Genomic DNA, 25,308 nt, shown 5'->3' with positions numbered 1-25,308 from the left:
AGGGAGGAACAGAAAGATATGATCAGGTGAGATAAAAAGGGATGCTGAGGTGGAGCATAAACACTAGGCCAATTCAGCAGATGGTCGATTTCTTGACCAGTCCTTGTCCATATTAATCTTCCACACAAAGAGACCAATAGAAAAGCAAAATGAAGATCTGGATGTGACAGCATTTGCAGCCCTACATTCAATGGCAGATCTCTTTGGTAAACGAAGGACCCATTTGGGTAGAGGGATAGTAGCCACTGGAGCTCGATTCCTGCACAACACACAGAAGATTTGGTACTAACACACCAGCATTATAAAATACAATGGTGCTCTGAAGAAATCTGCATCAAATCCAAATACCTGGAAGCTTACTGTTACCATTCTGAGGAGAAAAAATTGGCCAGAATAATTATCCCAAGCACAAAACCAATCTCAAGGCTATATCTACAAATATTCACAAAGATTTACTGCAGCATCAATTGCCAGAGATTACAATTATTACAATTTTAAAAATTAACATACACCAAATATTCGATCAAGGATGCAAAATAAACCTTACAACAAAGAGTTATATCTGTACACATGATGAACGGATTGATAAAATATTCATACATAAAGTAACAGAAAATGTTGCTGGCAAACTTAGGTCCAATTGTTCTGCCCATATTAAACTCATCTTCCTCTCTTCAAAGCTGGTGTGCAGGAACTGAAATTGATTTTCTGGCCTAGTGAAATAAGAGACATGTGGCAGGAGACAGCCATAAGGTGTGTATACCTAAAAACACAAAGCACACGGATGCTGACTTTCAGTGTTCATCACAATCAATTACTGAATTAAATAAATAATGGTTGAGTCCACATCTGACCAGAACTGTGCCCACTGTGGAAATGTTCTCATGATTAAGAGTCCCAGAGCTGTAATAATGAATTCGATAGTCCAGATTAACATTCTGAAACATCCTTAGTTCAGATGAAGAGCTTGTCTCATGAGCTCATAGGTGGTAAATGCCACAGCCTGAGATGGGATACAACGGATGTAATTGAGCGTGAGCCCCCGGTACAGGCCCTTCGGTATCCCGTGCACCTTGTAGACATACTTCAATGTTTTACACATCGAGCTAAAAGAGAAAAAGAGGTTAAACAGGAAATTATTCCATGTAAACACACCAGCGTTACAAACAATTTAAGTTTCCTACTGAATTAACCAGATGATTAGGACCATTGAGGAACCTTTGTACTGATTAATGTTAGTTAACAATTTTAATCTAACCCAAAAAACCCCCAGGGTCAGTGTATGCTGACCAAACAGGGAGATAGTCTAATCCCTAGGTCACAGCATCCTTTCACGATAAGAGAGAAAGAGTGATCACCAGACAGTGGTCAATAGTCAAGGGCAGTGGCCAATGAGTTGGACGGCATTTGGGTAACAGGGTCTAAGTTTGAATCTCACCCAATTTTGATAATCTCAGTTTATGAATTAGAAGAAAGTAGGCAAAGCCTCCAAGTGATCTAAATGGATTAATGTATTTCAATAGCTCTCACCCCAATATTCTTGTGCTGGCCTCTATAAATTTACTGACACTATGAGCCCAAATCACTGAGTTTTGAGAACCTGGCCCTGCCTGTAAGGCTGCATTATCAGAGTTAGACCGAACATTCCTTTTTGCTTTTTGTGATAGTTCCTAGTATTTTATAGATTTTTTTCATATCTGTCCCTTGTATTTGACATTAAAACTGCACTAAAATAAAAGCAAAACACTACGGATACTTGAAATCTGAAACATAAACAGAAAATGCTGGAAAAACTCAGCAGGTCTGGCAGCTGAGTTAACGTTTCAAGTCCAGCAATGTCCCAAAGAACAATCGTATTGGACTCAAAACATGAACAGTTTCTCTCTCCACAGATGCTGCCACACTTGCTGAGTTTTACCAGCATTTTGTTTTTATTATTATTAAAATTGCACTCCATTATGTAGTAAATACTCAGCTGTTAGCTTGCACTGCTCAGTTAAAAAGTATTTCAGCCATCGATTTGAGTGTGACTGCACCATGTGAAGAGATTTTTTAATGTTCTTACATGGGATGCGAGCGTCACTGGCTAGGCCAGCATTTATTGCCCATCCCCAGTTGCCCTTGAGAAGGTGGTGGTGAGCTGCCTGCTTGAACTGCTGCAGTCCATATGGTGTAGGTAAACCCACAGTGCTGTTAGGAAGGGAGTTCCAAGATTTTGACCCAGCCACAGTGATTACAATTCCAAGTCAGAATGATGTGCGGCTTGGAGGGGAACTTGCAGGTGTTCTCATGCATTTGCTGTTTTTGTTCTTCTAGCTGGTACAAGTCATGTGTTTGGAAGGTGCTGTTGAAGGAGCCTTGGTAAACTGCTGCAGTGTATCTTGTGGATGGTACACACTGCTGCTACTGTGCATCAGTGATGGGGGGAATGAATGTTTTGTGGATGACGTGCCAATCAAGTGGGCTGCTTTGTCCTGGATGGTGTTAAGCTTCTTGAGGGTTGTGGGAGCTGCACTCATCCAGGCAAGTGCAGAGTATTCTATCACACTCCTGGACTTGTGCTTTGTAGATGGTGGACATACTTTGGGGAATCAGGAGGCGAGTTACTCTCCGCAGAATTCCCAACCTCTGACCTGCTCTTGTAGCCACAGTATTTATATGACTAGTCCAGTTCAGTTTCTGATCAATGGTAACCCCAGGGTATTGATAATGAGAGATTCAGTGATGGCAATGCCACTGAAAATTGTCTTAATGTGTGGCAAAGAGGAGGACTGAGAGTCTCTTGTCATATAACATTCCCCTATCGTTACCAGAAACATTTTTTTACATCTACAGATTATACTTACACACATTTATCAGCTTCTGTCAGAATGGAGCCTAACTGCATTCGCCTCCGAGCTACATCTAGAGGGTATCTACAACAGAAACAAAAATTCAACACAATCCCTGAAAAGACGTTAGAAGTATTTTTGCTAATAATGAAAAAATTGCCAATGATTAGAAAACTGCTAGTGTACAAGTCCTAAGTTTTTATAAATTGTTGCCTGGGCCCACCTGCCGCCCACCAGTCTCTCCTGATTCAGGAATTATGCCCTTGAGTGGAAAATTGCCAATGATACTCCATTAATTAAGAGTAAGAAAGATAAACTTGGAAATTATATGCCCATTAGCCCAACGCCAGTTGTAAGAAAGTTATTAGAGACAGAGTGACTGCAACTTGAACAAATATGAGCTGATCAGACAGAGCCAGCATCGATTTGTAAAGGGCAAATCATGTCTAACGAATCTAGTTGAAATTTTTTGATGAAGTAACAAACATTGGTAGATAAGGGAGTGTGTATTTATATGGACCTGCAGAAGACATTGAACTAGATTCCACATCAGAAACTTAAAAATGGGAGCACATGAAATTAGAGACAAACTATTGGCTTGAATAAAAAATTGGTTAGGAGCTTGGGATAATAAGTCTTTACTCAAATTAGCATGGGATGACTAACCCAGGCATCTGTACTGGGAACATTACTATATACATGGCTCAGTTGGAAGACAAGAGAGTCATATATCTATATTTGCTGATAACAACAAATTGGGTGGCACAGCAAATAATGTAGATGGGAGCTGAAAGTTGACATTAAATGAATAAAACTGCAGCAGAGGGAGTTCAATGTGGGAAAGTGTGAGGTCATCCACTTTGACCTAAGGAAGATGGAAGAGAAATATTTCTAAATGGCAGGAAGCAAGGATTGACAGAGCGATTTAGCGATTGAAGTTCAAAATTCAGTAAAAACTAGGAGGCAGATATGAAAATTAAATAAAAAGGTAATGTCTCAAGCGCGTTAGAATGCAAAGGGGTGGAAATTATGTCACAGCTGCACAGAGCTTTGTTTAAATTGTATAGACTAATCTAGTATTCCACTGAATATAGGAGATTAAGGGGTGGTCTAGTTGAGAAGTTTAAGATGGTTAAAACGTTCCATAGTGTAGATTTTTAAAAGATTCCTCTGGTGAAAGAGTCCGAACAAGAGGGTACAACCTAGAGCCAGGCCATTCAAGAGTGATGGCAGGAAGCACTTCTTCATACAAAGGATAGTTGAAAACTGTCACAAAAAGCTGCTGAAAATTTAAAAACTGAGGTTGAAGGATTTTTTTTAGACAAGTATATTAAGTTACAGGAACAAGGAGAGTATATACAGATCAGCCATGATCTAATTCAGTGTGGAACAAATTCGAGGGGCTGAATGACCAATTTGTGTTCCTATGTTCCACTGTGACCTATCACTGCGTCTTGTTACAATCGGATCATGGGGACCAGTTACAATCGGATCATGGGGACCAGTTACAATCGGATCATGGGGACCAGTTACAATCGGATCATGGGGACCAGTTACAATCGGATCATGGGGACCAGTTACAATCGGATCATGGGGACCAGTTACAATCGGATCATGGGGACCAGTTACAATCGGATCATAGGGACCAGTTACAATCGGATCATAGGGACCAGTTACAATCGGATCATAGGGACCAGTTACAATCGGATCATAGGGACCAGTTACAATCGGATCATAGGGACCAGTTACAATCAGATCATGGGGACCAGTTACAATCAGATCATGGGGACCAGTTACAAACAGATGACCTGTTTCAGCTATTTGGAATTTAGATGAAAGTAATAGTAATAGTAAAATCTAAAATACGTCAGATTTCTTTTTTTTTTAAACCAATTGTCTACTATGAAAACAATTTTTGGAGCAAGCAGAATTGGCATGGCCCATGCTTCCCTCCCTCTCCTCCCCATTGTGCAGATGAACACTTACGATACTGTTTGAGCAAATGCTCCCGCTATTCCACCACATAGCAAGTTCACGTGGGTTTTTAAAACCAAAACATTAGGATTGTCAGAAGAAGGTCTTCCAAGAATGCCAGGAGCCTGATTGAGGCCAATACTCTTCAAAGTGCCAAAGGTGAAGAATGAAATTCCTGAAATTAATATTTAATACAATGTAAACATCTGGAATTGCTGCTTTTGATTAATGCGAGATATGAACATAAGGGGGGGCGGGGTACAGAAAGGACAGGATTAGGGTCATAAAATAGGTGAGCATGGAGTGTGCAGGAGAAAGCCGCAGTAAGGGAGGTGACACATGGGTTAGATGTATAGGCTTTTATTATAGTTCTGTACTGGAGTACAATAGCATAGTGGTAATGTTACTGGACTAGTAATCAAGAGGCGATGATCTGGAAACTTGAGTTCAAATCCCACCACAGTAGCTGGGAATTTAGATTTAATTGATTAATTAAACCTGGAATAAAAAGCTAGTAATGGTGACTGGATTCTCGTGAAACTCCACTCATGCCCTTTAGGGAAAGAAATCTGCTGTTCTTACCCGGTCTGGCCTACATGTGACTCTCAACCCACAGCAATGTGGCTGATTCTTAACTGCTCTCTGCAATGGCCTATCAAGCCTCTCAGTTGTGTCCCTACCACCTTCAGAAGGGCAATTAGGATGGATAATAAATGCTGGCTTTATTAGTGACAAATGCTGTGAAAGAATAAAAATAATTTGAGAGATGAAGCAGTTCATCATCTTCACGTTTGATATTAGAAGTGAAAGCGGAGGGATAAGCGGGCAGTTTTTAAATGTACCATAGCCCTCAGTTGTTACAGAGATGTTTACTGAAAGCATTAATGAAAAAAAGATGTTCTTTAAGTCCTCTAAATACCTGCATAAGGAGCCATGCCAATGATAGTAGGAGTCAGACCTCTGTAAAACCCTCGAAATCCTCCTTCCTTATAAACAGAAAAAAAAAATTTGGGTCACGAATAAACTTCCTCATTCAATCAATATTTAGTTACAACTGTACAAAAACAAAGTAGAATGGCCTCCATTAATGCAGCAACAGCACCTCTCTAAGCAATGGGCTTGAGTCTTTCACAACCTGCCACAGGGAGGCAGTATCAGATATTGCAGCCTTTGGTGCAAAGTGACCCCTAGGACCCCAGTGAGGAGGACTCTGAGCAGTGACAACAGCAACAAGAACTTGCATTTACATAGCACCTATAATGTGGTAAAACATCTCAAGGCACTTCACAGCAGTGTTATCAAACAAAATTTAACACCTTGTTACATAGGCACAGCTACCAAGGGTACAATGATTAAAATTGGGGATGCACAAGAGGTCAGAATTGGAGGAGCACAAGAGGTTTCAGAGGCTTGTGAGGCTGGAGGTGGTTATAGCGATAGGGAGGGCAAGGCTATGAGGGATTTGAAAACAAGGATGAGAATTTTAAAATTGAGGTATTGTCAGACTGGGAGCCAATGTAGGCCAGAGAGCACAGGTGATGGGTGAACAGGAGAGCACAGGTGATGGGCGAACAGGAATTGGTGAGTTAAAGGACACAGGAAGTAGAATTTTGAATGAGCTCACGTTTTATGGAGAATGGAAGCCCGGCCAGGAGAGCATTGGAACGGATGAGTATAATGGTAACAAAGGCATGGAGATGGGGATGTCTACAGATGAGCTAAGGCATATTCATATTCCGGCAATGTTATCAACGTGAAAGTAGGTCGTCTTTATGAGACCAAGGTTAAGAATGATCTAGTTCATTCTCAGACATTTTCCAAGGAAAGGGGTAGAGTTTATGGCAAGGGAAGGGAGTTTGTGATGAGGTCCAGAAACAATGGCTTCGGTCATCCAGATATTTAATTGGGAGAAATTTTTGCTCCTTCAGTACTAGATGTTAGACGAGTAGACTGACAAATCAGAAAGAGTGGCGGAGTCAAAAGAGCTGGTGGTGAGGTAGAGCAGTGTGCTGTTGAGTACATGTGCAACAGATGTGTTTTTGGATAAAGTTGAAGCATGGAGATGAGAAATAGGAGGAACGCCAGAGGTAATGGTGTGGGAGTGGGCAGAGAAGTCATTACAGGTGATTCTTTAGCTACAACTGAATAGATAAGAAAGGGATCAATCAGGGATAGTCCCACCCAGCTAGGCAAAGCAGGAAAGGTACTTGAAAAGAGTGATGTGATCAACTGTGTCAAGGCTGCAGATAGGTCAATAAGGATGAGGAGAGAAAATTTGTGATGGTCACAATCACAACAGATGCCATTCTGACTTTGATAAGGGCAGGTTCAGTACTGCAGCAGAAGTAGACACCTGATAGGATTGATTAAAACATGGACTTGTGGGAAGTTGACCCAATTTGGAGGCTACAACACACAAGAATTTTGGAGATGAGGTAATAGTTGCAAGGGCAGAGGGATAAGAGGGATTCTGAGAATGGGAGATATGTTAAGGAGGGGGACAGTGCCTGATTAAAGAGCAGCATTGGGGACCAGGATGAAAGCAAAATACTGTGGATGCTGGAAGTTCGAAATCAAAACATAAAATGCTGGAAGAACTCAGCAGGTCTGGCAGCATCTGTGGAGAGAGAAACAGAGTTAATGTTTCGAGGCCTTATGACTTCTTCAGAGCTAGGGAACAGGACTCTGTGCTGTGATTCTAATGGGAGCGCCGCCTGTTACTCTGGCTCATGGCAATGAGGCCATAGTCCCAGTGTCAGGGGTACCTTGGGCCTGATCATCCAGATAGGGGTGGGGCTGCCTTTATTGCCACTGCTATTTGCTGCTCTGTTAAAGCATCTGCATCCTTTTAAATGGTCGCATTGTTTTAAACTCTGCAGTTTTGAATTTCTACCTTCCCAGTGATGGTAAATCCTTCAGGAGCAGTGTTGCTGCTCTGAACCTGCCCTGCAAATGCAGGAAATTCCTGGAAGGAAAGCACAGTGGCTTAACGATGGAGTCACATTAACTACTAACTAACAGGAACAGAATCCTGCCAGATTGTCATTCCTTCTTCACCACCAGATGAGAATCCTGGAAATCCCTGTCTAACACACTGGAAGCACCTTCACTACAAGCACAAAAACAGAAACAGAAATACCTGGAAAAACTCAGCAGGTCTGGCAGCATCGGCGGAGAAGAGTACAGTTGACGTTTCGAGTCTTCATGACCCTTCAACAGAACTAAGTAAAAGTAGGAGAGGGGTGAAATATAAGCTGGTTATATTTCACCCCTCTCCTATTTTTACTTAGTTCTGTTGAAGGGTCATGAGGACTCGAAACATCAACTGTACTCTTCTCCGCCGATGCTGCAAGACCTGCTGAGTTTTTCCAGGTGTTTCTGTTTTTGTTTTGGATTTCCAGCATCCGCAGTTTTTTGTTTTTATATTTTTTTTCACTGCAAGCACTCCTGTGGTTAAAGGAAGGTACCTGAACAGTGTCTTCTGGGAATGAGGAGGAGCGAATAGCAGGTCCCAAGAACAAATTTAAAACATGGTCTTTTCTCATTCCATACTATCATTTTATCTTGCTGTGTACTTAAAAGTCAACCAAATTATAAAATGTTTATATTTATTTAGTAGGCATTTGACCCTAGTTACCTCATTTTAATTTACACAAACCACAGCGCAGAGACAGATAGATTCCAGCATTTTAAGGGGAGGGATGGGCTAAAGAAAAAGCTATGTGAAATGAGGGCAAAACCCAGATCCTTTTATAACCACGTATTTGAAGTTCACACACCGAAATCTGCAAAATATGATCTATGCTTTGGTCATTGAAATACTGAACAGCAATGCTTACTAACATATCAGGAAATCTCAACATTTAACCAGTTCCAATATACCTCATCGGGTTAGTTTCTCATAAAGTGCAACAGAAAGATGCAATACTCACCTGTGTATAAATGACCCTGAAAGCATCAATGATTCCAGCATACCTGTGCTCGCCCTTCACCTGGAATGCCAGACGCGCTCGAATCATGTCAAGTGGATAGGTACATATCACTGCAGTCATCCCTGTAAAATAAAACTACTTATTGTCCGCTGTTTTGTGAAAGAGCAAGAAGTGAATCAAAACCCAAACTAAGGAGGCATGTTTCTGCAATGTTAGTGTAGTAACAGTTTGAGCCACAGCAAAACCCATGCATACATTTTTAACAATCTCATGTAGAATAGATACATTTGCCACAATTATGTACATCTCCAGTGGCCAAACGTACTTCCTGTGTTATCATTTGGCCTATGATCGGATTAAAGGGGAATGCTGGCAAGATCAATAGGGGCTTTGCATTGAAACTTGATAACTTTCCCTGATGACATTAAGATTACCACTCCCTGGAAAATGTCATCCTGCCATCATCAGCACCAATGTGTCAACCAGAAGCAGCCCAGACAAAAATCAAAAATCAAGCTCAATGAACATCTAAGCCACGGGGCAACTTTAACACTCATATGAGTCAGACCGTCAAAGGCAAATCTGGTGTTGAAAATTACCACTGCAACTGCCTTCTACTCTGAAGAAAATGCACTGAGCATAGTCTGATCATCAAGAACACAGCTTTCCAGCTGCCAAAGAAAGCTTAATGCTCATTTGTTCCAAATGCTGACATTTGATTGATTAGATTTTGGTCAGGGAAAGGGTCATCAATGTTGTCAAGGTCTCCAACAAGAGAGAATCTAGCCATTTCCCATTGACATTCAACGGCATTACCATTGTCAAGTCCCCCATTCTGGGGGTTACCATTGACTAGAAACTGAACTGGACCAGCCACATACAATGGCTACAAGAGCAGGTCAGAGGCTGGTTATTCTGGAGCAAGTAACTCACCTCCTGACTCCACAAAGCCTTTCCCGACTACAAGGCACAAATGAACCATTATATAATTAGCCTTGGCCAATCAGAGTCAACTTGCCGGCCAGTCAGTACCCTTTTCTCCTATGGTATAAATTGTGATCGTTTGAAATTTGGCATTCTCACATTTGTTTTGAAAACCTTGGGGGACATGTCTTTCTTTTCAGCAATATTCTAGTTCTGTACTACCAACTGGCCATCATCTAATAGTGATCATAATATAGTTTTTGAAAAGAACAATAGAGGAAAAGCAGCTAAGATTCTAGACTGAGGTCTGGCTGACTTTTTGCAAGGAGACAGTGACTGTCCACATTAAACTGGGCAAGCCTGTTAATGGGAGGTGCTCAAAAATAATTTAACCTGATACAGAATAAGTCGTACCTCCAAGGGACAAAAGTTCTCCTTGCCAAAAAAAAAACAGCAATGGGCAATTAAAGAGGTAAGAGACAATATAAATATTAAAAAAATGCACATAAAATGCAAACAATAATGGAGATCCTAGCAAATGGAAAAGATACAAAGAAAATCAAAGGGTGACTGATTGTAAGAGCTACAAAAATGGATATGAAATGTGAGGAATAGCAAAAGCAACACAAAATATTGTGACAATTTTATTAGGAAAATGAGGGTGTTCAAGAGTAATGTGGGCCGCTTGAAAACTGATAACTGTGATGCTGTCCAAGAAAATAAGGAAATGGCAACCAAGTTGAACATTTACTTTGTGCCAGGAAGAGGAAGATGTTACTTTGTGCCAGGAAGAGGAAGATGTTAGCGTGCCAGGAAGAGGAAGATGTTAGCATGCCAGAAATCCCAAGGAAATTAATACTGAATCAGGGACTCAACAAGGTTAACATGTAACAGTAAAGAAGATAATAATGACAGTAAAGGGTGACAAATCCCCAGCACCAGATGTTTCCATCCTAAGGTTTAAAAGAAGTAGGTGAGAACATTGTGGATGCCCTAAATATAATTTTCAAAAGTTCTCGATTCTGGAACTATTCTTTTAGACTGGAAAGTTGTGCATGTCACCCAGCTAATTAAGATTTAAATTTAAATGAAATGGAAAAGCAGAGTATTTGCAATTTAAAAAAACACACATGCACAAAACAAGAAAATACCTACTACAGGGAATTGCAGGCCAGTTAACATAACATCTGTTATCAGGAAATCATTAGTTTATAATTAAGGTTAGGGTGACTGAGCATCTTGAAAATTTTCAGCTAGTCAGAGAAAAAGAGAAAAAGCGTGAATTTGTGAAGGGTACAGTACGCCTGATAAACCAGAAGAGCTGACTAAAGTAGTGCACAGGGGAATGTCAATAGATGCTATTTATATGGGCTTCCAGAAGGCATTTGGTAAAGTCCCTTACAAGGGACTGTTAGCTAAAGTTGAAGCTCATAGAATTGAAGGTGAATTATTGTCAGAAATTAGCTAAGCAGGAGGACACAGAGATTGGGGACAATGGGACAGGATGTGACTAGTAATATTTTGCAATGATGTTTTGGGGGCGCAACTATTCTTTGTATTCATTAATGACTTGATGAAGGGACTGAAAGCTAAATATCAGAATTTGCCAATGACAAAGATTGGCAGCAGTATAATTGGAAGTATAATATTGGAATTGTGTAAAACACTGGTGAGGCCACAACTTGAGTATTGTGTGCAGTTCTGGTCACCACATTTCAGGAAGGACATAATAGCTCTGGAGAGAGTGCAGAGGAGGTTTACAAGAATGTTGCCAGGGTAGAAAAGTGTAGCTACAAGGAGAGATTGGATAGGTTGGGGTTATTTTCCTTAGGTCAATGAAGACTGAGAGATGACTTGATTGAGGTGTTCAAAATTATGAGAGGAATAGAGTGGATAGGATAAAATTGTTTCCCTTGGTGGAGAATTCTAGAACCAGGGGACATAGATTCAAGGTGTAGGGGGAACGTGAGGAAGAACTTTTTTTACATAGAGGGTAGTGGGTGTCTGGAATTCACTGCCCAAGTTGGTGGTAGAGGCAGAAACTCTAAACTCTTTTAAAAAGTACCTGGATCTGCACCTTAAGTGCTGTAAGCTGCAGGGATAAGGGCCAGGTGCAGGAAGGTGGGATTAAAAAGGGAACCTGGGTGTCCTCGGGCTGGCATGGACAAGAATGGCCTCCTTCTGTGCTGTAACTTTTCTATGGTTTAAAACTACAAAGGGATATTCATAGATTAAGGAAATGAGCATATCTGAGGCAAATGGATTTGAATGTAGACAAACGTGACCTCGTCGCTGCTAAAAAGGATAGAACAGGATACCTTTTAAATGGACCTCCACTGTTTCTAGCTTTTCACCACAGAGGCTTAGGAGTACAGATGCACTAAGTACGTAAATCATGGGCAGATACAGAAAATAATCAAAAAGGCTAATGAAATGCTGGCCTTTATATCTAAAGGCCTAGGATACAAGAAGTCACATTTCAAATACACAAGCCCTGGTTAGGCCACACCTGGAGTAGTTCTGGGCACTACACCTTTGGAATGCAGACTTACCCAGAATGATACCTGGACTCAAAGGGTTAAATTAAATTAAACAAAGTAGGGTTTTATTCCCTAGAAGTTAGAAGCTTAATGGGTGATTTGATTAAGTTTTAAAGGTATTAAGAGAACAGCATAAAAACAGAAAAACTATTTCCACTGATTGGGCAGTCTAGGACTAAGAGGCATAGTCTATACATTAGAGCCAGACTCTTCAGAAGTGAAATTAGGAAATACTTCTATGCACAACATTTGCAGCATGGAGTCCAGTACTGGGGAATTTGGCGAAGAGTAGTCTAAGAAAGGGGACAGGAGACAGTGAGACCTGAGAGCGAAGATCTGGAGGCATTAATTAAAATTAATAGTTTAAGAAGATACTAAATAAATTCTAAAAGAGGTGAGATTTTTCTTTAACATCATAGAAAGAGGCACGCGGCATACGAGACAACATCTGAGTGAGACGTAGATTGGGTGAGGAGTTGGGAATTTGGTTCAGGTGGGAATTCGGGGCAGAGAGGTGCTCCTTTTCCTGCATTTTTTTCCAGTCTCCAGTAGTTGGTGAGTTTCCTTCCTTGTCTCCAAGCTAGGTGAGTGCAGCTTTCTATTACTTTATCTGTGTAAATTATTAACTATTTGACTAATTAAATAAATATGGTTAGACAGAAACGGCAGGGCTGGTAGTGTGCCATGACTCAAGCATGTGGGAATCTGTGAAATGTACTGCAATCCCAGACAACCATATCTGCAGCAAGTGTCTGCAGCTTAGGCAACCTTGGCTCTGACTTGCAGACATTGCGGGGCATTAGGGAGGGAAAAAGTTACCTGGACACTTTGTTCCAGGAGGCAGTCATTCCCCTTACGTTAGGTAGAACTTTAGAGTTGGTCAATGATCAGGGACAGAAAAGTATGATTGAGAGTCAGGCAGGTATGGGGAACTACCATGTAGTGATGGAAGAGCTTCAGCCCCTGACTTTGTCCAACAGGCTTGAGGTGCTTGCTACCTGTGTGGATGATGAGAAGGAATGCAAGATGGCTGAGCAAAGTGCCCATGGCACCAATGTGAAGGATGCCATTCAAGTGGGAGGAGCGAAGAGGAATGTGGTAATGACAGGAGACAGTATAGTCAGGGGGTTTGACACTGTTCTTTGCAGTCAAGAGCGAGAATCCAGAAGGCTGTGTTGCCTGAATGGTGCCAGGATTCGGAATATTTGTTGAAGGCTGGAGAGGAACTTGCAGTGGGAGGGGGAGGATCCAATGGTTGTGGTCCACATAGGTACCACGACATTGGAATGACTAGGAAAGAGTCTGCATAGAGAGTATTAGGAGCTAGCCACTAAATTAAAAGTGACGAATGCGTGGCTCAAAGATTGGGTTTGGAGAAGTGGGTTCCGGTTGGTGGGGCACCAGCATCAGTACTGGGAAAGGGGACAATGTGCTCCTGAACCATGCTTGGACCAATGTTCTAGCAAGCTTCGTAACTAGGGAAGTAGAGGGGATTTTAAACTAAATAGTAGCGGCAAGGGATCAAATTTGGGAAGATGTGGTAAATCAAAGAGTAGAGACAAGGCAAGAGAGAAAGGTACTAATATGGGAAAGGATAAACAGACTGTGACAGGAAAGGACAAAGAGTACAAATCTAAAGGTAAATCAGCAGATAAGGTTAAATGTTACAAAAATAATAAAAAGACAAAACTAAAGGCTCTGTAACTGAATGCACATAGCATTCGAAACAAAACAGATGAACTGATAACGCATATAGAAATAAATAAGTGTGATCTGATAGCCATTAGAGGCACGGTTGCAGGATGACATAGATTGGAACCTGAATATTAAAGGGTACATGACATGTAGGAAGGACAGGAAGCTAAAAAAAGGTGGATGGGTAGCTCTGTTAATTAATGATGGTATTAGCACAGCAGAGGGGGATGGCTTAAGTTCAGAAATCAGGGTGTAGGAGTGGTTTGGGGAGAGATGAGAAATGATAAAGGCAAGAAGTCACTTGTGGGAGTAACCACATGGTAGGACAGAGTATAAAGGAAGGGATAATGGGAGCTTGTCAGAGAGGTACGGCAACAATCATGGGGATTTTAATCTATATTTAGATTAGAAAAATCAGATGGGCAAAGTTAGCCCAAATGAGGAGTTCATAGAATGTTTTCAGAATGGTTTCTTAGAACAGCACTTTCTGGAGCCAACCAAAGAGCAGGCGAAACTAGACCTGGTATTGTGCAATGATTTAGGATTAACTAATGACTCCATAGTGAAGGTGCCCCTTGGTAACAGGGAACATAATATGATTGAATTTTACATTCAGTTTGAAAGAGAGAAAAGTGGGTCTAAGATTAGTATTTTAAACTTAAATAAGGGCAATTATGAGGGCATGAAAACTGAGCCAGCTAAAGTGACCTGGCAAATTAGGTTAAGGGATAGGTCAATAGAGATGCAGTAGCAGACATTTAAGGGCATATTTCAGAACACACAGAATAGATACATTCCAGCATGAAAGAAAAATTCCAAGCAGAGGACCTACCATCTGTGATTAAGTTTGATACTGTCTTTAACCTTTTTAGGTAAAGATAAAGCACAAAGATGGGTGGCAGGTCAGAAGATTGTACAGAATATAAAAAACAACAAAAACTGACTAAAAGATTAATAAGGAGGGAAAAATTCGAGTACAAGAGAAAGCTAGCCAGAAATGTAAAGACAAAGAGTTTCTGTAGATATTTAAAAAGGAAAAGAATTAACAAAGTGAGCATTGGTCTTATAGAAAGTGAGTCTAGGGAATTAATGACAGAAAATAAGGCAATGGCAGATAAATTCAATGGTTTTTTTTTAATTCGTTCATGGGATGTGGGTTTCACTAGCTAGGCCTACATTTATTGCCCATCCCCAGTTGCCCTTGAGAGATGGTGGTGAGCTGCCTTCTTGAACTGCTACAGTCCACATGGTGTAAGAACACCCACAGTGCAATTAGAGACGGAGTTCCAGGATTTTGACCCAGGGACAGTGAAGGAACGGTGATATATTTCCAAGTCAGGATGGTGAGTGACTTGGAGGGGAACTTCTAATCTAACCATTTGATGTGCTTGTCCTTCTAGACGGTAATAGTCGTGGGTATGGAAGGTTCTGTCTAAGGAGCCTTGGTGAATTCCTGCAGTGCATCTTGTAGATGGTACACAATGCTGCTACTCTGCATCATGGTGGAGGGATTGAATGTCTGTGGATGTGGTGCCAATCAAGCAGGCTGCTTTGTCAAACAAACAAAGAACAAGCAAAGAAAAGTACAGCACAGGAACAGTCCTTCGGCCCTCCAAGCCTGCCCCGATCATATTGCCTATCAAACTAAAACATTTTGCACTTCCGGGGTCTGTATCCCTCTATTCCCATCCTCTTCATGTGTTTGTCAAGCTGCCTCTTAAACACCACTATCATACCTGCTTCCACCACCTCCTCTGACAACGAATTCCAGGCACTCACCACACTCTGCGTAAAAAACTTGCCCCGCACATCTCCTCTAAAGTTTCTCCTCTCATCTTAAATCTATGTCCCCTAGTAATTGACTCTTCCACTCTGGGAAAAAGCTTCTGACTGTCTACTCTGGCCATGCCACTCATAATTTTGTAAACTTCTTTCAAGTCACCCCTCAATCTCCGTCGCTCTACTGAGAACAATTCGAGTTTCTCCAACCTCTCCTCACAGCTAATAACCTCCAAACCAGGCAGCATCCTGGTAAACCTCCTCTGCACCCTCTCCAACGCCTCCATATCCTTCTGGTAATGTGGCGACCAGAATTGCACGCAATATTCCAAGTGTGGCCTAACCAAGGTTCTATACAGCTGCAGTATGACTTCCCAGCTTTTATATTCAATACCCCTGCAGATGAAGGCAAGCATGCCATATGCCTTCCTGACTACCTTATCCACCTGCGCTGCCACTTTCAGTGACCCGTGGACCTGTACACCCAGATCCCTCTGCCCGTCGATGCACTTAACGGTTCTGCCATTTACTTCCTATAATTCCTACCTGTATTAGACCTTCCAAAATGCATTACCTCACATCTGTCATGATTAAATTCCATCTGCCATTTCTCCGCCCAAGTCTCCACCTGATCTATATCCCATTGTATCCTTTGACAATCCTCTTCACTATCTGCAACTCCTCCAACCTTAGTGTCATCTGCAAACTTAATTAGCCCAGTTACATTTTCCTCCAAAGCATTTACGTATACTACAAACAGCAAAGGTCCCAGCACTGATCCCTGCGGAACTCCACTAGTCACAGCTCTCCATTCAGAAAAGCACCCTTCCACTGCTACCCTCTGTCTTCTATGATCAAACCAATTCTGTATCCATCTTGCCAGCTCACCTCTGATCCCGTGCGACTTTACCTTCTGTATCAGTATGCCATGTGGGACCTTATCAAAGGCCTTATTGAAATCCATGTAGATAACATCCACTGCCCTTCCATCGTCGATCATTTTTGTCACTTCCTCGAAAAACTCGATCAAGTTAGTGAGACATGACCTCCCCTTCACAAATCCATGCTGCCTCTCACTAATACGCCCATTTGCTTCCAAGTGGTAGTAAATCCTGTCACAAAGAATCTTCTCCAATAATTTCCTTACCGCTGATGTAAGGCGCATCGGCCTGTAATTTCCTGGATTATCCCTGCTACCCTTCTTAAACAATGGAACAACATTGGCCATTCTCCAGTCCTCTGGGACCTCACCCATAGCCAGTGAGGATACAAAGATTTCTATCAAGGCCCCAGCAATCTCCTCCCTGGCCTCCTTCAGTACTCTGGGGTAGATCCCATCTGGCCCTGGAGATTTATCCATCTTAATATTCTTCAAGATGCCTAACACCTCTTTTTTGATCTCAACATGATCCAGGCTATCCACACACTCTTCCCTAGAAAAATCGACCGCTAAGTCCTTTTCTTTGGTGAATACTGATGAGTATTCATTTAGTATCTCTCCCATTTCTTCTGGCTCCAAACACAGATTCCCACCTCTGTCCCTGAGTGGGTCTACCCTTTCCCTGGGTACCCTCTTGCTTTTTACATATGTATAAAAAGCCTTGGGATTTTCCTTAATCCTGGTTGCCAATGACTTTTCATGACCCCTTTTAGCCTTCCTGACTCCTTGCTTAAGTTTCTTCCTACTTTCTTTATATTCTCCAAGGGCTTCATCTGTTCCCAGCCTTCTAGCCCTTACGAATGCTTCCCTTTTCTTTTCGTTATCCAAGGTTCCTGAAACTTGCCATACTTATCCTTCATCCTAGCAGGAACATGCTGGTCCTGAATTCTTATCAACTGACGTTTGAAAGCTCCCCCCACGTCAGTTGTTGATTTGCCCTCAAACATCCGCCTCCAGTCTAGATTCCTCAGTTCCTATCTAATATTGTTATAATTAGCCTTCTCCCAATTAAAAATCTTAACCCAAGAACTCCTGTTATCCTTATCCACCAGTACCTTGAAACTTACTGAATTATGGTCACTTTTCCAGAAATGCTCCCCTACTGAAACTTCAACCACCTGGCTGGGTTCATTCCCTAATACCAGGTCCAGTATTGCCCCTTCCCTAGTTGGACTATCTACATATTGTCTCAGGAAGCCCTCCTGGATGCACCTTACAAATTCTGCACCATGCAAACCCCTAGCTCTAAGTGATTCCCAGTCAATATAGGGAAAGTTAAAATCACCCACCACAACAACCCTATTGTCCTGGATGGTGTCAAGCTTTTTCAGTGTTGTGGGAGCTGCACTCATCCAGGCAAGTGGGGAACATTCCATCACATTCCTGACTTGTGCCTTATAGATGATGGACAGGCTTTAGGGAGTCAGGAGATAAGTTACTCCATGCAGGATTCCTAGCCTCTGACCTGGTTTTGTAGCCAGTGTTTATATGGCTAGTCTAGTTCAGTTTCTGGTCAATGGTAACTGCTAGGATGTTAATAGTGGGGGATTCAGTGATGGTAATGCCACAATGTCAAGGAACGAAGGTTAGATTTTTTTCTTGTCGGAGATGGTCATTGACTGGCACTTGTGTGGTATGAATGTTACTTGACACTTGTCAGCCCAGGTCTGGATATTGTCCAGGTCTTGCTGCATTTGGACATGAACTGCTTTAGTAACTGAGCAGTCATAAATGGTGCTAAACATTGTGCAATCAACAAACATCCCCACTTCTGACCTTATGATGGAATGAAGGTCATTGATTAAGCAGCTGAACACGGTTGAGCCTCGGACACTACCCTGGGAACTCCTGCAGTGATGTCCTGGAGCTGAGATGACTGACCTCCAACAACTGCAACCGTCTTCCTTTGTGCTAGGTATGACTTACACCAGTGGATAGATTTCCCCCGATTCCCAGTGACTGTTTTGCTATGGTTCCTTGATACCAAACTCGGTCAAATGCAGCCTTGGTATCAAGGGCAGTCACTCTCACCTCACCTCGGGAGTTCAACCCTTTTGTCTACGTTTGAACCAAGGCTGTAATAAGGTCAGGATCTGAGTGGCTCTGGTGGAACCCAAACTGGGCGTCAATGAGCAGGTTATTGCTAAGCAAGTGACGTATGCTAGAACTGTTGATGACCCCTTCCATTACCTTACTGATGATCGAGAATAGACCGATGGGGCAATAATTGGCCGAGTTGAATTTGTTTTGCTTTTTGCGTACAGAACATACCTGGGCAATTTTCCACATAGCCGGGTAGATGCCAGTGTTGCAGCTGTACTGGAATAGCTTGGCTAGGGGTGCAGCAAGTTCTGGAGCACAAGTCTTAAGTACTATTGTCATGGCCCATAGCCTTTGTAGTATCCAGTGCCTTCAGCCGTTTCTTGATATCACGTGGAGTTAATTGAATTGGCTGAAGAATGGCATCTGTGATGCTGGGGACCTCAGGAGGAAGCCCAGATGGATCATCCATCAGCACTTCTGGCTGAAGATTGTAGCAAATGCTCCAGCCTTACCTTTTGCACTGATGTGGTAGGCTCTCACATCATTGAGGTTGGGGATATTGGTGGAGCCTCCTCCTCCAGTGAGTTAACTGTCCACCACCATTCATAACTAGATTTGGCAGGACTACAGAGCTTAGATTTGATCCGTTGGTTGTGGGATTGCTTAGCTCTGACTATCACTTGCTGCTTATGCAGTCGTGTTATAGCTTTACCAGGTTGACACCTCATTTTTAGGTATGCCTGGTGCTGCTCCAGGCATGCCCTCTTGCACTCTTCATTGAGCCAGAGTTGATCCCCTGGCTTGATGGCAAATGTAGAGAGGGGATATGCTGGGTCATGAAGTTACAGATTGTGTGCGCGTGCAATTCTGATGCTGCTGATGGCCCACAGCGCCTCATGGACGCCCAGTCTTGAGTTGCTAGATCTGTTCAAAATCTACGCCATTTAGCACGGTGATAGTGCCACACAACACAATGGAAGGTATCCTCAATGTGAAGGTGGGACTTCGGTTCCATAACAACTGTGTGGTGGTCACTCCTACCAATACTGCCATCTGCGGCAGGCAGGTTGGAGAGGTTGAGGTCAACTATGTTTCTTTATTGGTTCCCTCACCACCTGCCGCAGGCCCAGTCTAGCAGCTATGTCCTTTAGGACTCAGCCAGCCCAGTCAGTAGTGATGCTACCGAGCCAGTCTTGGTGATGGACATTGAAGTCGCCCACCCAGAGTACGTTCTGCACCCTTGCCAGCCTCAGTGCTTCCTCCAAGTGGAGCATTGATTCATCAGCTGAGGGAGGGGAGTACGTGGTAATCAGAAGGGGTTTTCTTGCCTATGTTTGACCTAATGTCGTGAGACTTCTTGGGGTCCAGAGTCGATGTTGAAGACTCCCAGGGCAACTCCTGACTGTATACCGCTGTGCCGCCACCTCTACTGGGTCTATCCTGCCAATGGTGGTGTCTGGGACATTGTATGTAAGATATGATTCTGAGAGTATGAATATGTCAGGCTGTTGCTTGACATAGTCTGAGAGACAGTTTCCCAATTTTGGCACTAGCCCCCAGACGTTACTAAGGAGGACTTTGTCATTTCCAGTGCCTAGGTGTCATTCCTTTTTTGAGACTTTGTAGTGGTTTGGTACAATTGTGGGTCTGGAGTCACATTTAGGCCAGACCAGATAAGAGCAGCAGATTTCCTTCCCTAAAGGACATTAGTGAACCAGATGGACATTTACAACAATCGACAATGGCTTCATGGTTATCGTTAAACTTTTAATTCCAGGTTTTTTTTAATTGAATTCAATTCAATTGAATCTGCTGTGGCAGGATTTGAACTGGGGTCCCCAGAGCATTACCCTGGGTCTCTGGATTACTAGTTCAGCAACAATACCAGTACGCCACCGCCTCCACTATAGAAGATACAAGTAACATCCCAGAAATAGCTCCAAATCAGGAAATGGAAGGGAGGGAGGAACATAAGAAAATTACAATCACCAGGGAAGTGGTACTGAGCAAATTGTTGGAGATGCAGGATGACACATCTCCGTGTCCTGATGTACTACATCCTAGGGACTTAAAAGAAGTGGCTAGTGAGATAGATGCGTTGGTTTCAATTTTCCAAAATTCCCTGGATTCAGGGAAGGCTCCATTGGATTGGAAATAGTGAATGTAACTCCTTTATTCAAAAAGGGAGGGAGACAGAAAGCAAGAAACTACAGGCCAGTTAACTTAACATCTGTCATAGGGAAAATCTTAGAAGCTATTATTAAAGACATTTCAGAAGGGCACTTAGCCTTTCCTAAGTCAACATGGTTTTATGAAAGAGAAATTATGTTTAACCAATTTATTGGGGTTATTTGTAGTAACATGTGCTGTGGATAAAAGGGAACCAGTGGATGTACTGTGCTTAGATTTTCAGAAGGCATTTGATAAAGTGCCACCTGCAGAAAATAAAAGCTCATGGTGTAGGGGATAACATATTGGCATGGATAAAAGATTGGCTAGCTAACAGGAAACAGAGTGGGCATAAATGGGTCTTTTTCCCATTGGCAAGACGTAACAAGTGGCGTGCCACAGGGATCAGTTGCTGGGCCTCAACTTTTTACAATTTTATATGAATGTCTTGGATGAAGGGACCGAAGGTATGGTTGCCACATTTACTGATGACACAAAGGTAGGTAGGAAATTAAATTGTGATGGGGTCATAAGGAGGGTACAAATGGATACTGATAGGTTAAGTGAGTGGGCAAAGATCTGGTAAATGCAGTATAATGTGGGAAAATGTGAAATTGTCCATTTTGGCAGGAAGGATAAAAAAGCAGCATTTTATCTAAATGGTGAGAGATTGCAGGGCTCTGAGTTGCAGAGGGACCTGGGTGTCCTAGTTCATGAATCACAAAAGGTTAGTATGCAGGTAATTAGGAAAGCTAATAGAATGTTATCATTCATTGCGAAAGGAATTGAATACAAAAGAAGGGAGGTTATGCTTCAGTTATACAGGGCATTGAGAGACCATTTCTGGGTACTGTTTGCACTGTTGGTCTCCTTATTTAAGGAAGGATGTAAATGCGTTCGAAGCAGTTCAGAGAAGGTTTACTAGACTAATACCTGAAATAGGTGGATTGTCTTACGAGGAAAGGTTGGAGAGACTAGACTTGTATCTGCTGGAATTTAGAAGAATAAGGGCGACTTGATTGAAACATATAAAATCCTGAGGGGTCTTGACAGCGTGACGTGGAAAGGATGTTTCCTCTTGTGGTAGAATCGAGAACTAGGGGTCACGATTTAAAAATAAGGGGTAGCCCATTTAAGACACAGATGAAGAGAAATTATTTTGCTCAGAATTTTGAGAGTCTTGGGAACCCGCATCCTCAAAAAGCAGTGGAAGCAGAGTCTTTGGATATTTTTAAGACAGAAGTAGATAAATTCTTGATAAGCAAGAGGGTGAAAGGTTATCAGAGTAGGCGGGAATGTGCAGTTGAGCTTACAATCAGGTCAGTATGGTCTTATTGAATGGCAGAGCAGGCTCGAGAGGCCTATTCCTGCTCCTAATTTGTGTGTTTGTATGTAGCATGGACAGACAGTAGAGACCTGTTGCTTACCATTCCTGTGCCATGAGAGAACTTCAGGAAGCTTCATGCGTCTTGGGTGACCATGTATGTGGGAAGTGTCACCAGCTGCTCAAGCTCTGGATTTCCGACCTTGATGGGGCAGCTTTAATCACTGCAGAGCACCAGGGAGGATGAGTGTTCTCTGCATCGTACACTTGAGCAGGCAGTCACCCCACAAGCAGTGAGAGGTCAGGATAGCAGATAGGTGGCCATCAGAAAGTGTAGGAAGTGCAGGAATCTTCAAAGTGTGTGCCACTCTCAAACAGGTACTCAGCATTGGAGACTGCTGGGGGTGATGGCATCTTGAATGAGTGCAGTCCAGACCATGGCACCAACGGGCAAAGGGCTGTACAGAATGGAAAAGCCAAGACTAGAAATGCAGTCATTATAGGAGATTCTATAGTTAGGGGACAGAATAACGTTTCTGTAGTCCTCATTGAGAGTTCCGCATGGTATGTTGCTTCCTTGGTGCTGAGGAAAGGACAGCATGGAGATGGTGCAGAATATTCCGAAGTGGGTAGGATGTGGGATAGAAGTTGTGGTAAATGTTGGTACCAACAACAGGTACTGAGGTCCTACAGTCAGACTTTAAGGAGATAATGTTTAAAATGTAGGACCCTGGAGGTAGTAATCCCTGGATTATTCCCAGTACCACATGCCAGCAGGAGCAGAAATAAGGTCAAAGAAGTGATATATGCTTAGAGGTGCAGAACAAGGCAAGAATACTTAATAAGTATTTTGTATCGGTGTTTACCAAAGTAGAGGATACTAACAAAATATCACTAGAAGTGGAAATGGTAGAGGTAATGGATGAATGAAAAAGTTAAGATGTACTGGAAAGGCTGGTATGCTTAGAGTGGATAAGTCACCTGGTCCAGATGGTTTGCATCCCAGATTGCTAAGGGAAGTAGGTGTAGAGAATGCAGAAGGGCTTGTCATAATGTTCCAATCTTCCCTAGATACAGGGTAAATGCCAGAGGAAAGTGGCAAATGTGATACTCTTACTCAAGAAAGGGTGTAAGGAAAGTCCTAGCAACTACAGGCCAGTCAGTTTAACAACGATGGTGGGTATGGTTTTAGAAACAATAATCAGGGAGAAATTAAGAGGTTTAAGTTAAAAAAGGAGAGCCAGCACAGATTTGTAAAAGGCACCTCATGTTTGACTAAACTGATTGAATTTTTTGATTAAGTAACAGAGAAGGCTGATGAAGGGAAAGCGATGGATGATGTGCATATGAGTTTTAAGAAAGCATTTGACAAAGTAGCACAAATGCTATTTACCAAAATTGAGGCTCCTAAAATAGGAGGATCAATGACCAATTGGATAAAAAATTGTTGCGTTCAGAAAACAGTGAATCGTCGTAAATGGTAGTTTTTCGGGCTGGTGGACGGTGGTGTTCCCCAAGGATCAGTGCTAGGACCGTTGCTATTTTTTTGCTACAAATAAACAACCTGGATATTGGAATACAGAGTAATATTTCAAAATCTGATGATGATACCTGGAGGTGTGGCAAACAGTGGGGATGATTCCCATCGACTGCAACAGAACATAGTTACACTAGCAGAATGGGCAGACAAGTGGCAGAGGGAATTTAATATGAACAAGTCTGAGGCAATACATTTTGGAAGAAGAAATAAAGATGCAATAAAGACTCAATGGCACAATTTTAAAGAGTATGAGGAACGGAGGGACCTGCGGTCATGTGCTTCGATCTTTGAAGATGGCAAGACATATTGAGACAGCATTGAGCAAAGCAAACAGGAATCTTGGACTTTATAATTGGGGGCATCAAGTACAAAAGCAGGGAAGCTATTATGAACCTTTATAAAATTCTAATTATGCCACAATTAGAGTATTGTATCCAGTTCTGTTCACTACACTTTTGAAGGATATGAGGGTCCTTGAGCAGGTGCAGAATAGGTTTACTAGAATAGATCCAGGATTGGTGGATTTTAGTTACAAGGTTAGGTTGGAGAAGCTGGAGTTGTTCTTCTTGGAGCAAAGGAGATTCCGGGGAGATTTGATAGAGGTGTACACAATTTTGACAGGTTTAGAAAAGGTAGACAAAGCTATCTCCGTTAGCTGATGGTACAAGAATTAGGGGATACAGATTTAAGATTTAGAGCAAGAGATGCAGGAGGGATGTGAGGAATTACTCTTTTTACAAAGCGAGTGGTAAAGACCTGGAACTCACTGAGTACAAGGATGGTGGAAGCAGCAACAATGAATGATTTTGAAAGGAAATTGATTGGACATTTGAGCAAAATAATCCTACAGTACTATGGGGATAGAGAGAGGGAATGGGGCTGATTGGATTGCTCTACAGAGAGCCAGCATGGACTCAATGGGCTCCTTCTGTGTCATAATGACTCTATGACTTCATAAAAACACTTCTTTAATTTTTTTAGCAATTTCAGAAGTCTCCTTTACACCAGCTACACTGGAAGGTTATCTAGATTTCAGAAGAAAAACAAATTACCTGCCATGGATCCAGCCATTAATCGATGAATGTGCCCAGATATGCCAAGTTTGCTGATCAAAAGCTGAATGAAACATAACAAGGATTATTTTATTCACAATTCTAACTATTCAAAATCCTTTCTAATCCTTGCCACAATACACACACAGTATACAGGTGAGACCCCAAGACTCTGGGCAACACCCCTGCCCCAGAGAGGCTTGGTACTCCCCACCCCTTTGAGACACTCAGTACTGCCCCACAACACATGGTACTTTCCCCCTCCCCCAAGACACTCAGCATCATACGTAGAATGATACATCATAAAAGGAGGCTATTCATCCATCAGGTATATGTTGGCTCTTTGGTACAACTATCTAACTAGTTCCAATTCCCTTTTCTTTCCACATAGCTCTGCAATTCACTTTCCCCTCAAAGCACTTTTCCAAATCTCTTCTGGAGACCCAATGGAACCTTTTAAAAACATATAAATTGTGAGGGGCAAAGGAAGGGTTGGGCCGATTAGGGAACAAAAAAAGAGGCAGAGGGCATGACTGAGTGTGAAGTGATGCATTTCGGCAGAACG

General features: G+C 42.2%; 1 protein-coding gene across 1 annotated transcript in view; it reads right to left on the bottom strand.

Moving 5' to 3' along the window:
• Nucleotides 1-433: 433 nt before the first annotated feature.
• slc25a16 (solute carrier family 25 member 16) overlaps nt 434-25,308 on the bottom strand; it is a 171,688-nt gene continuing 146,813 nt past the window's right edge. Inside the window, exons 5-10 of the mRNA XM_041209003.1 lie at nt 24,744-24,807; nt 8,738-8,859; nt 5,725-5,791; nt 4,818-4,980; nt 2,847-2,915; nt 434-1,106 (exon numbers count right to left, since the gene is read on the bottom strand). Coding sequence (XP_041064937.1) covers nt 950-1,106; nt 2,847-2,915; nt 4,818-4,980; nt 5,725-5,791; nt 8,738-8,859; nt 24,744-24,807 — 642 coding nt within the window. The 3' untranslated portion in view covers nt 434-949. The remainder of the gene's footprint in view (nt 1,107-2,846; nt 2,916-4,817; nt 4,981-5,724; nt 5,792-8,737; nt 8,860-24,743; nt 24,808-25,308) is intronic.

Source organism: Carcharodon carcharias, chromosome 17, assembly GCF_017639515.1.
Source record: "Carcharodon carcharias isolate sCarCar2 chromosome 17, sCarCar2.pri, whole genome shotgun sequence".
NCBI lineage: Eukaryota > Metazoa > Chordata > Chondrichthyes > Lamniformes > Lamnidae > Carcharodon > Carcharodon carcharias.
The sequence above is the reverse complement of the archived record's forward strand: the minus strand, read 5'-3'. Positions and strand labels throughout refer to the sequence as shown.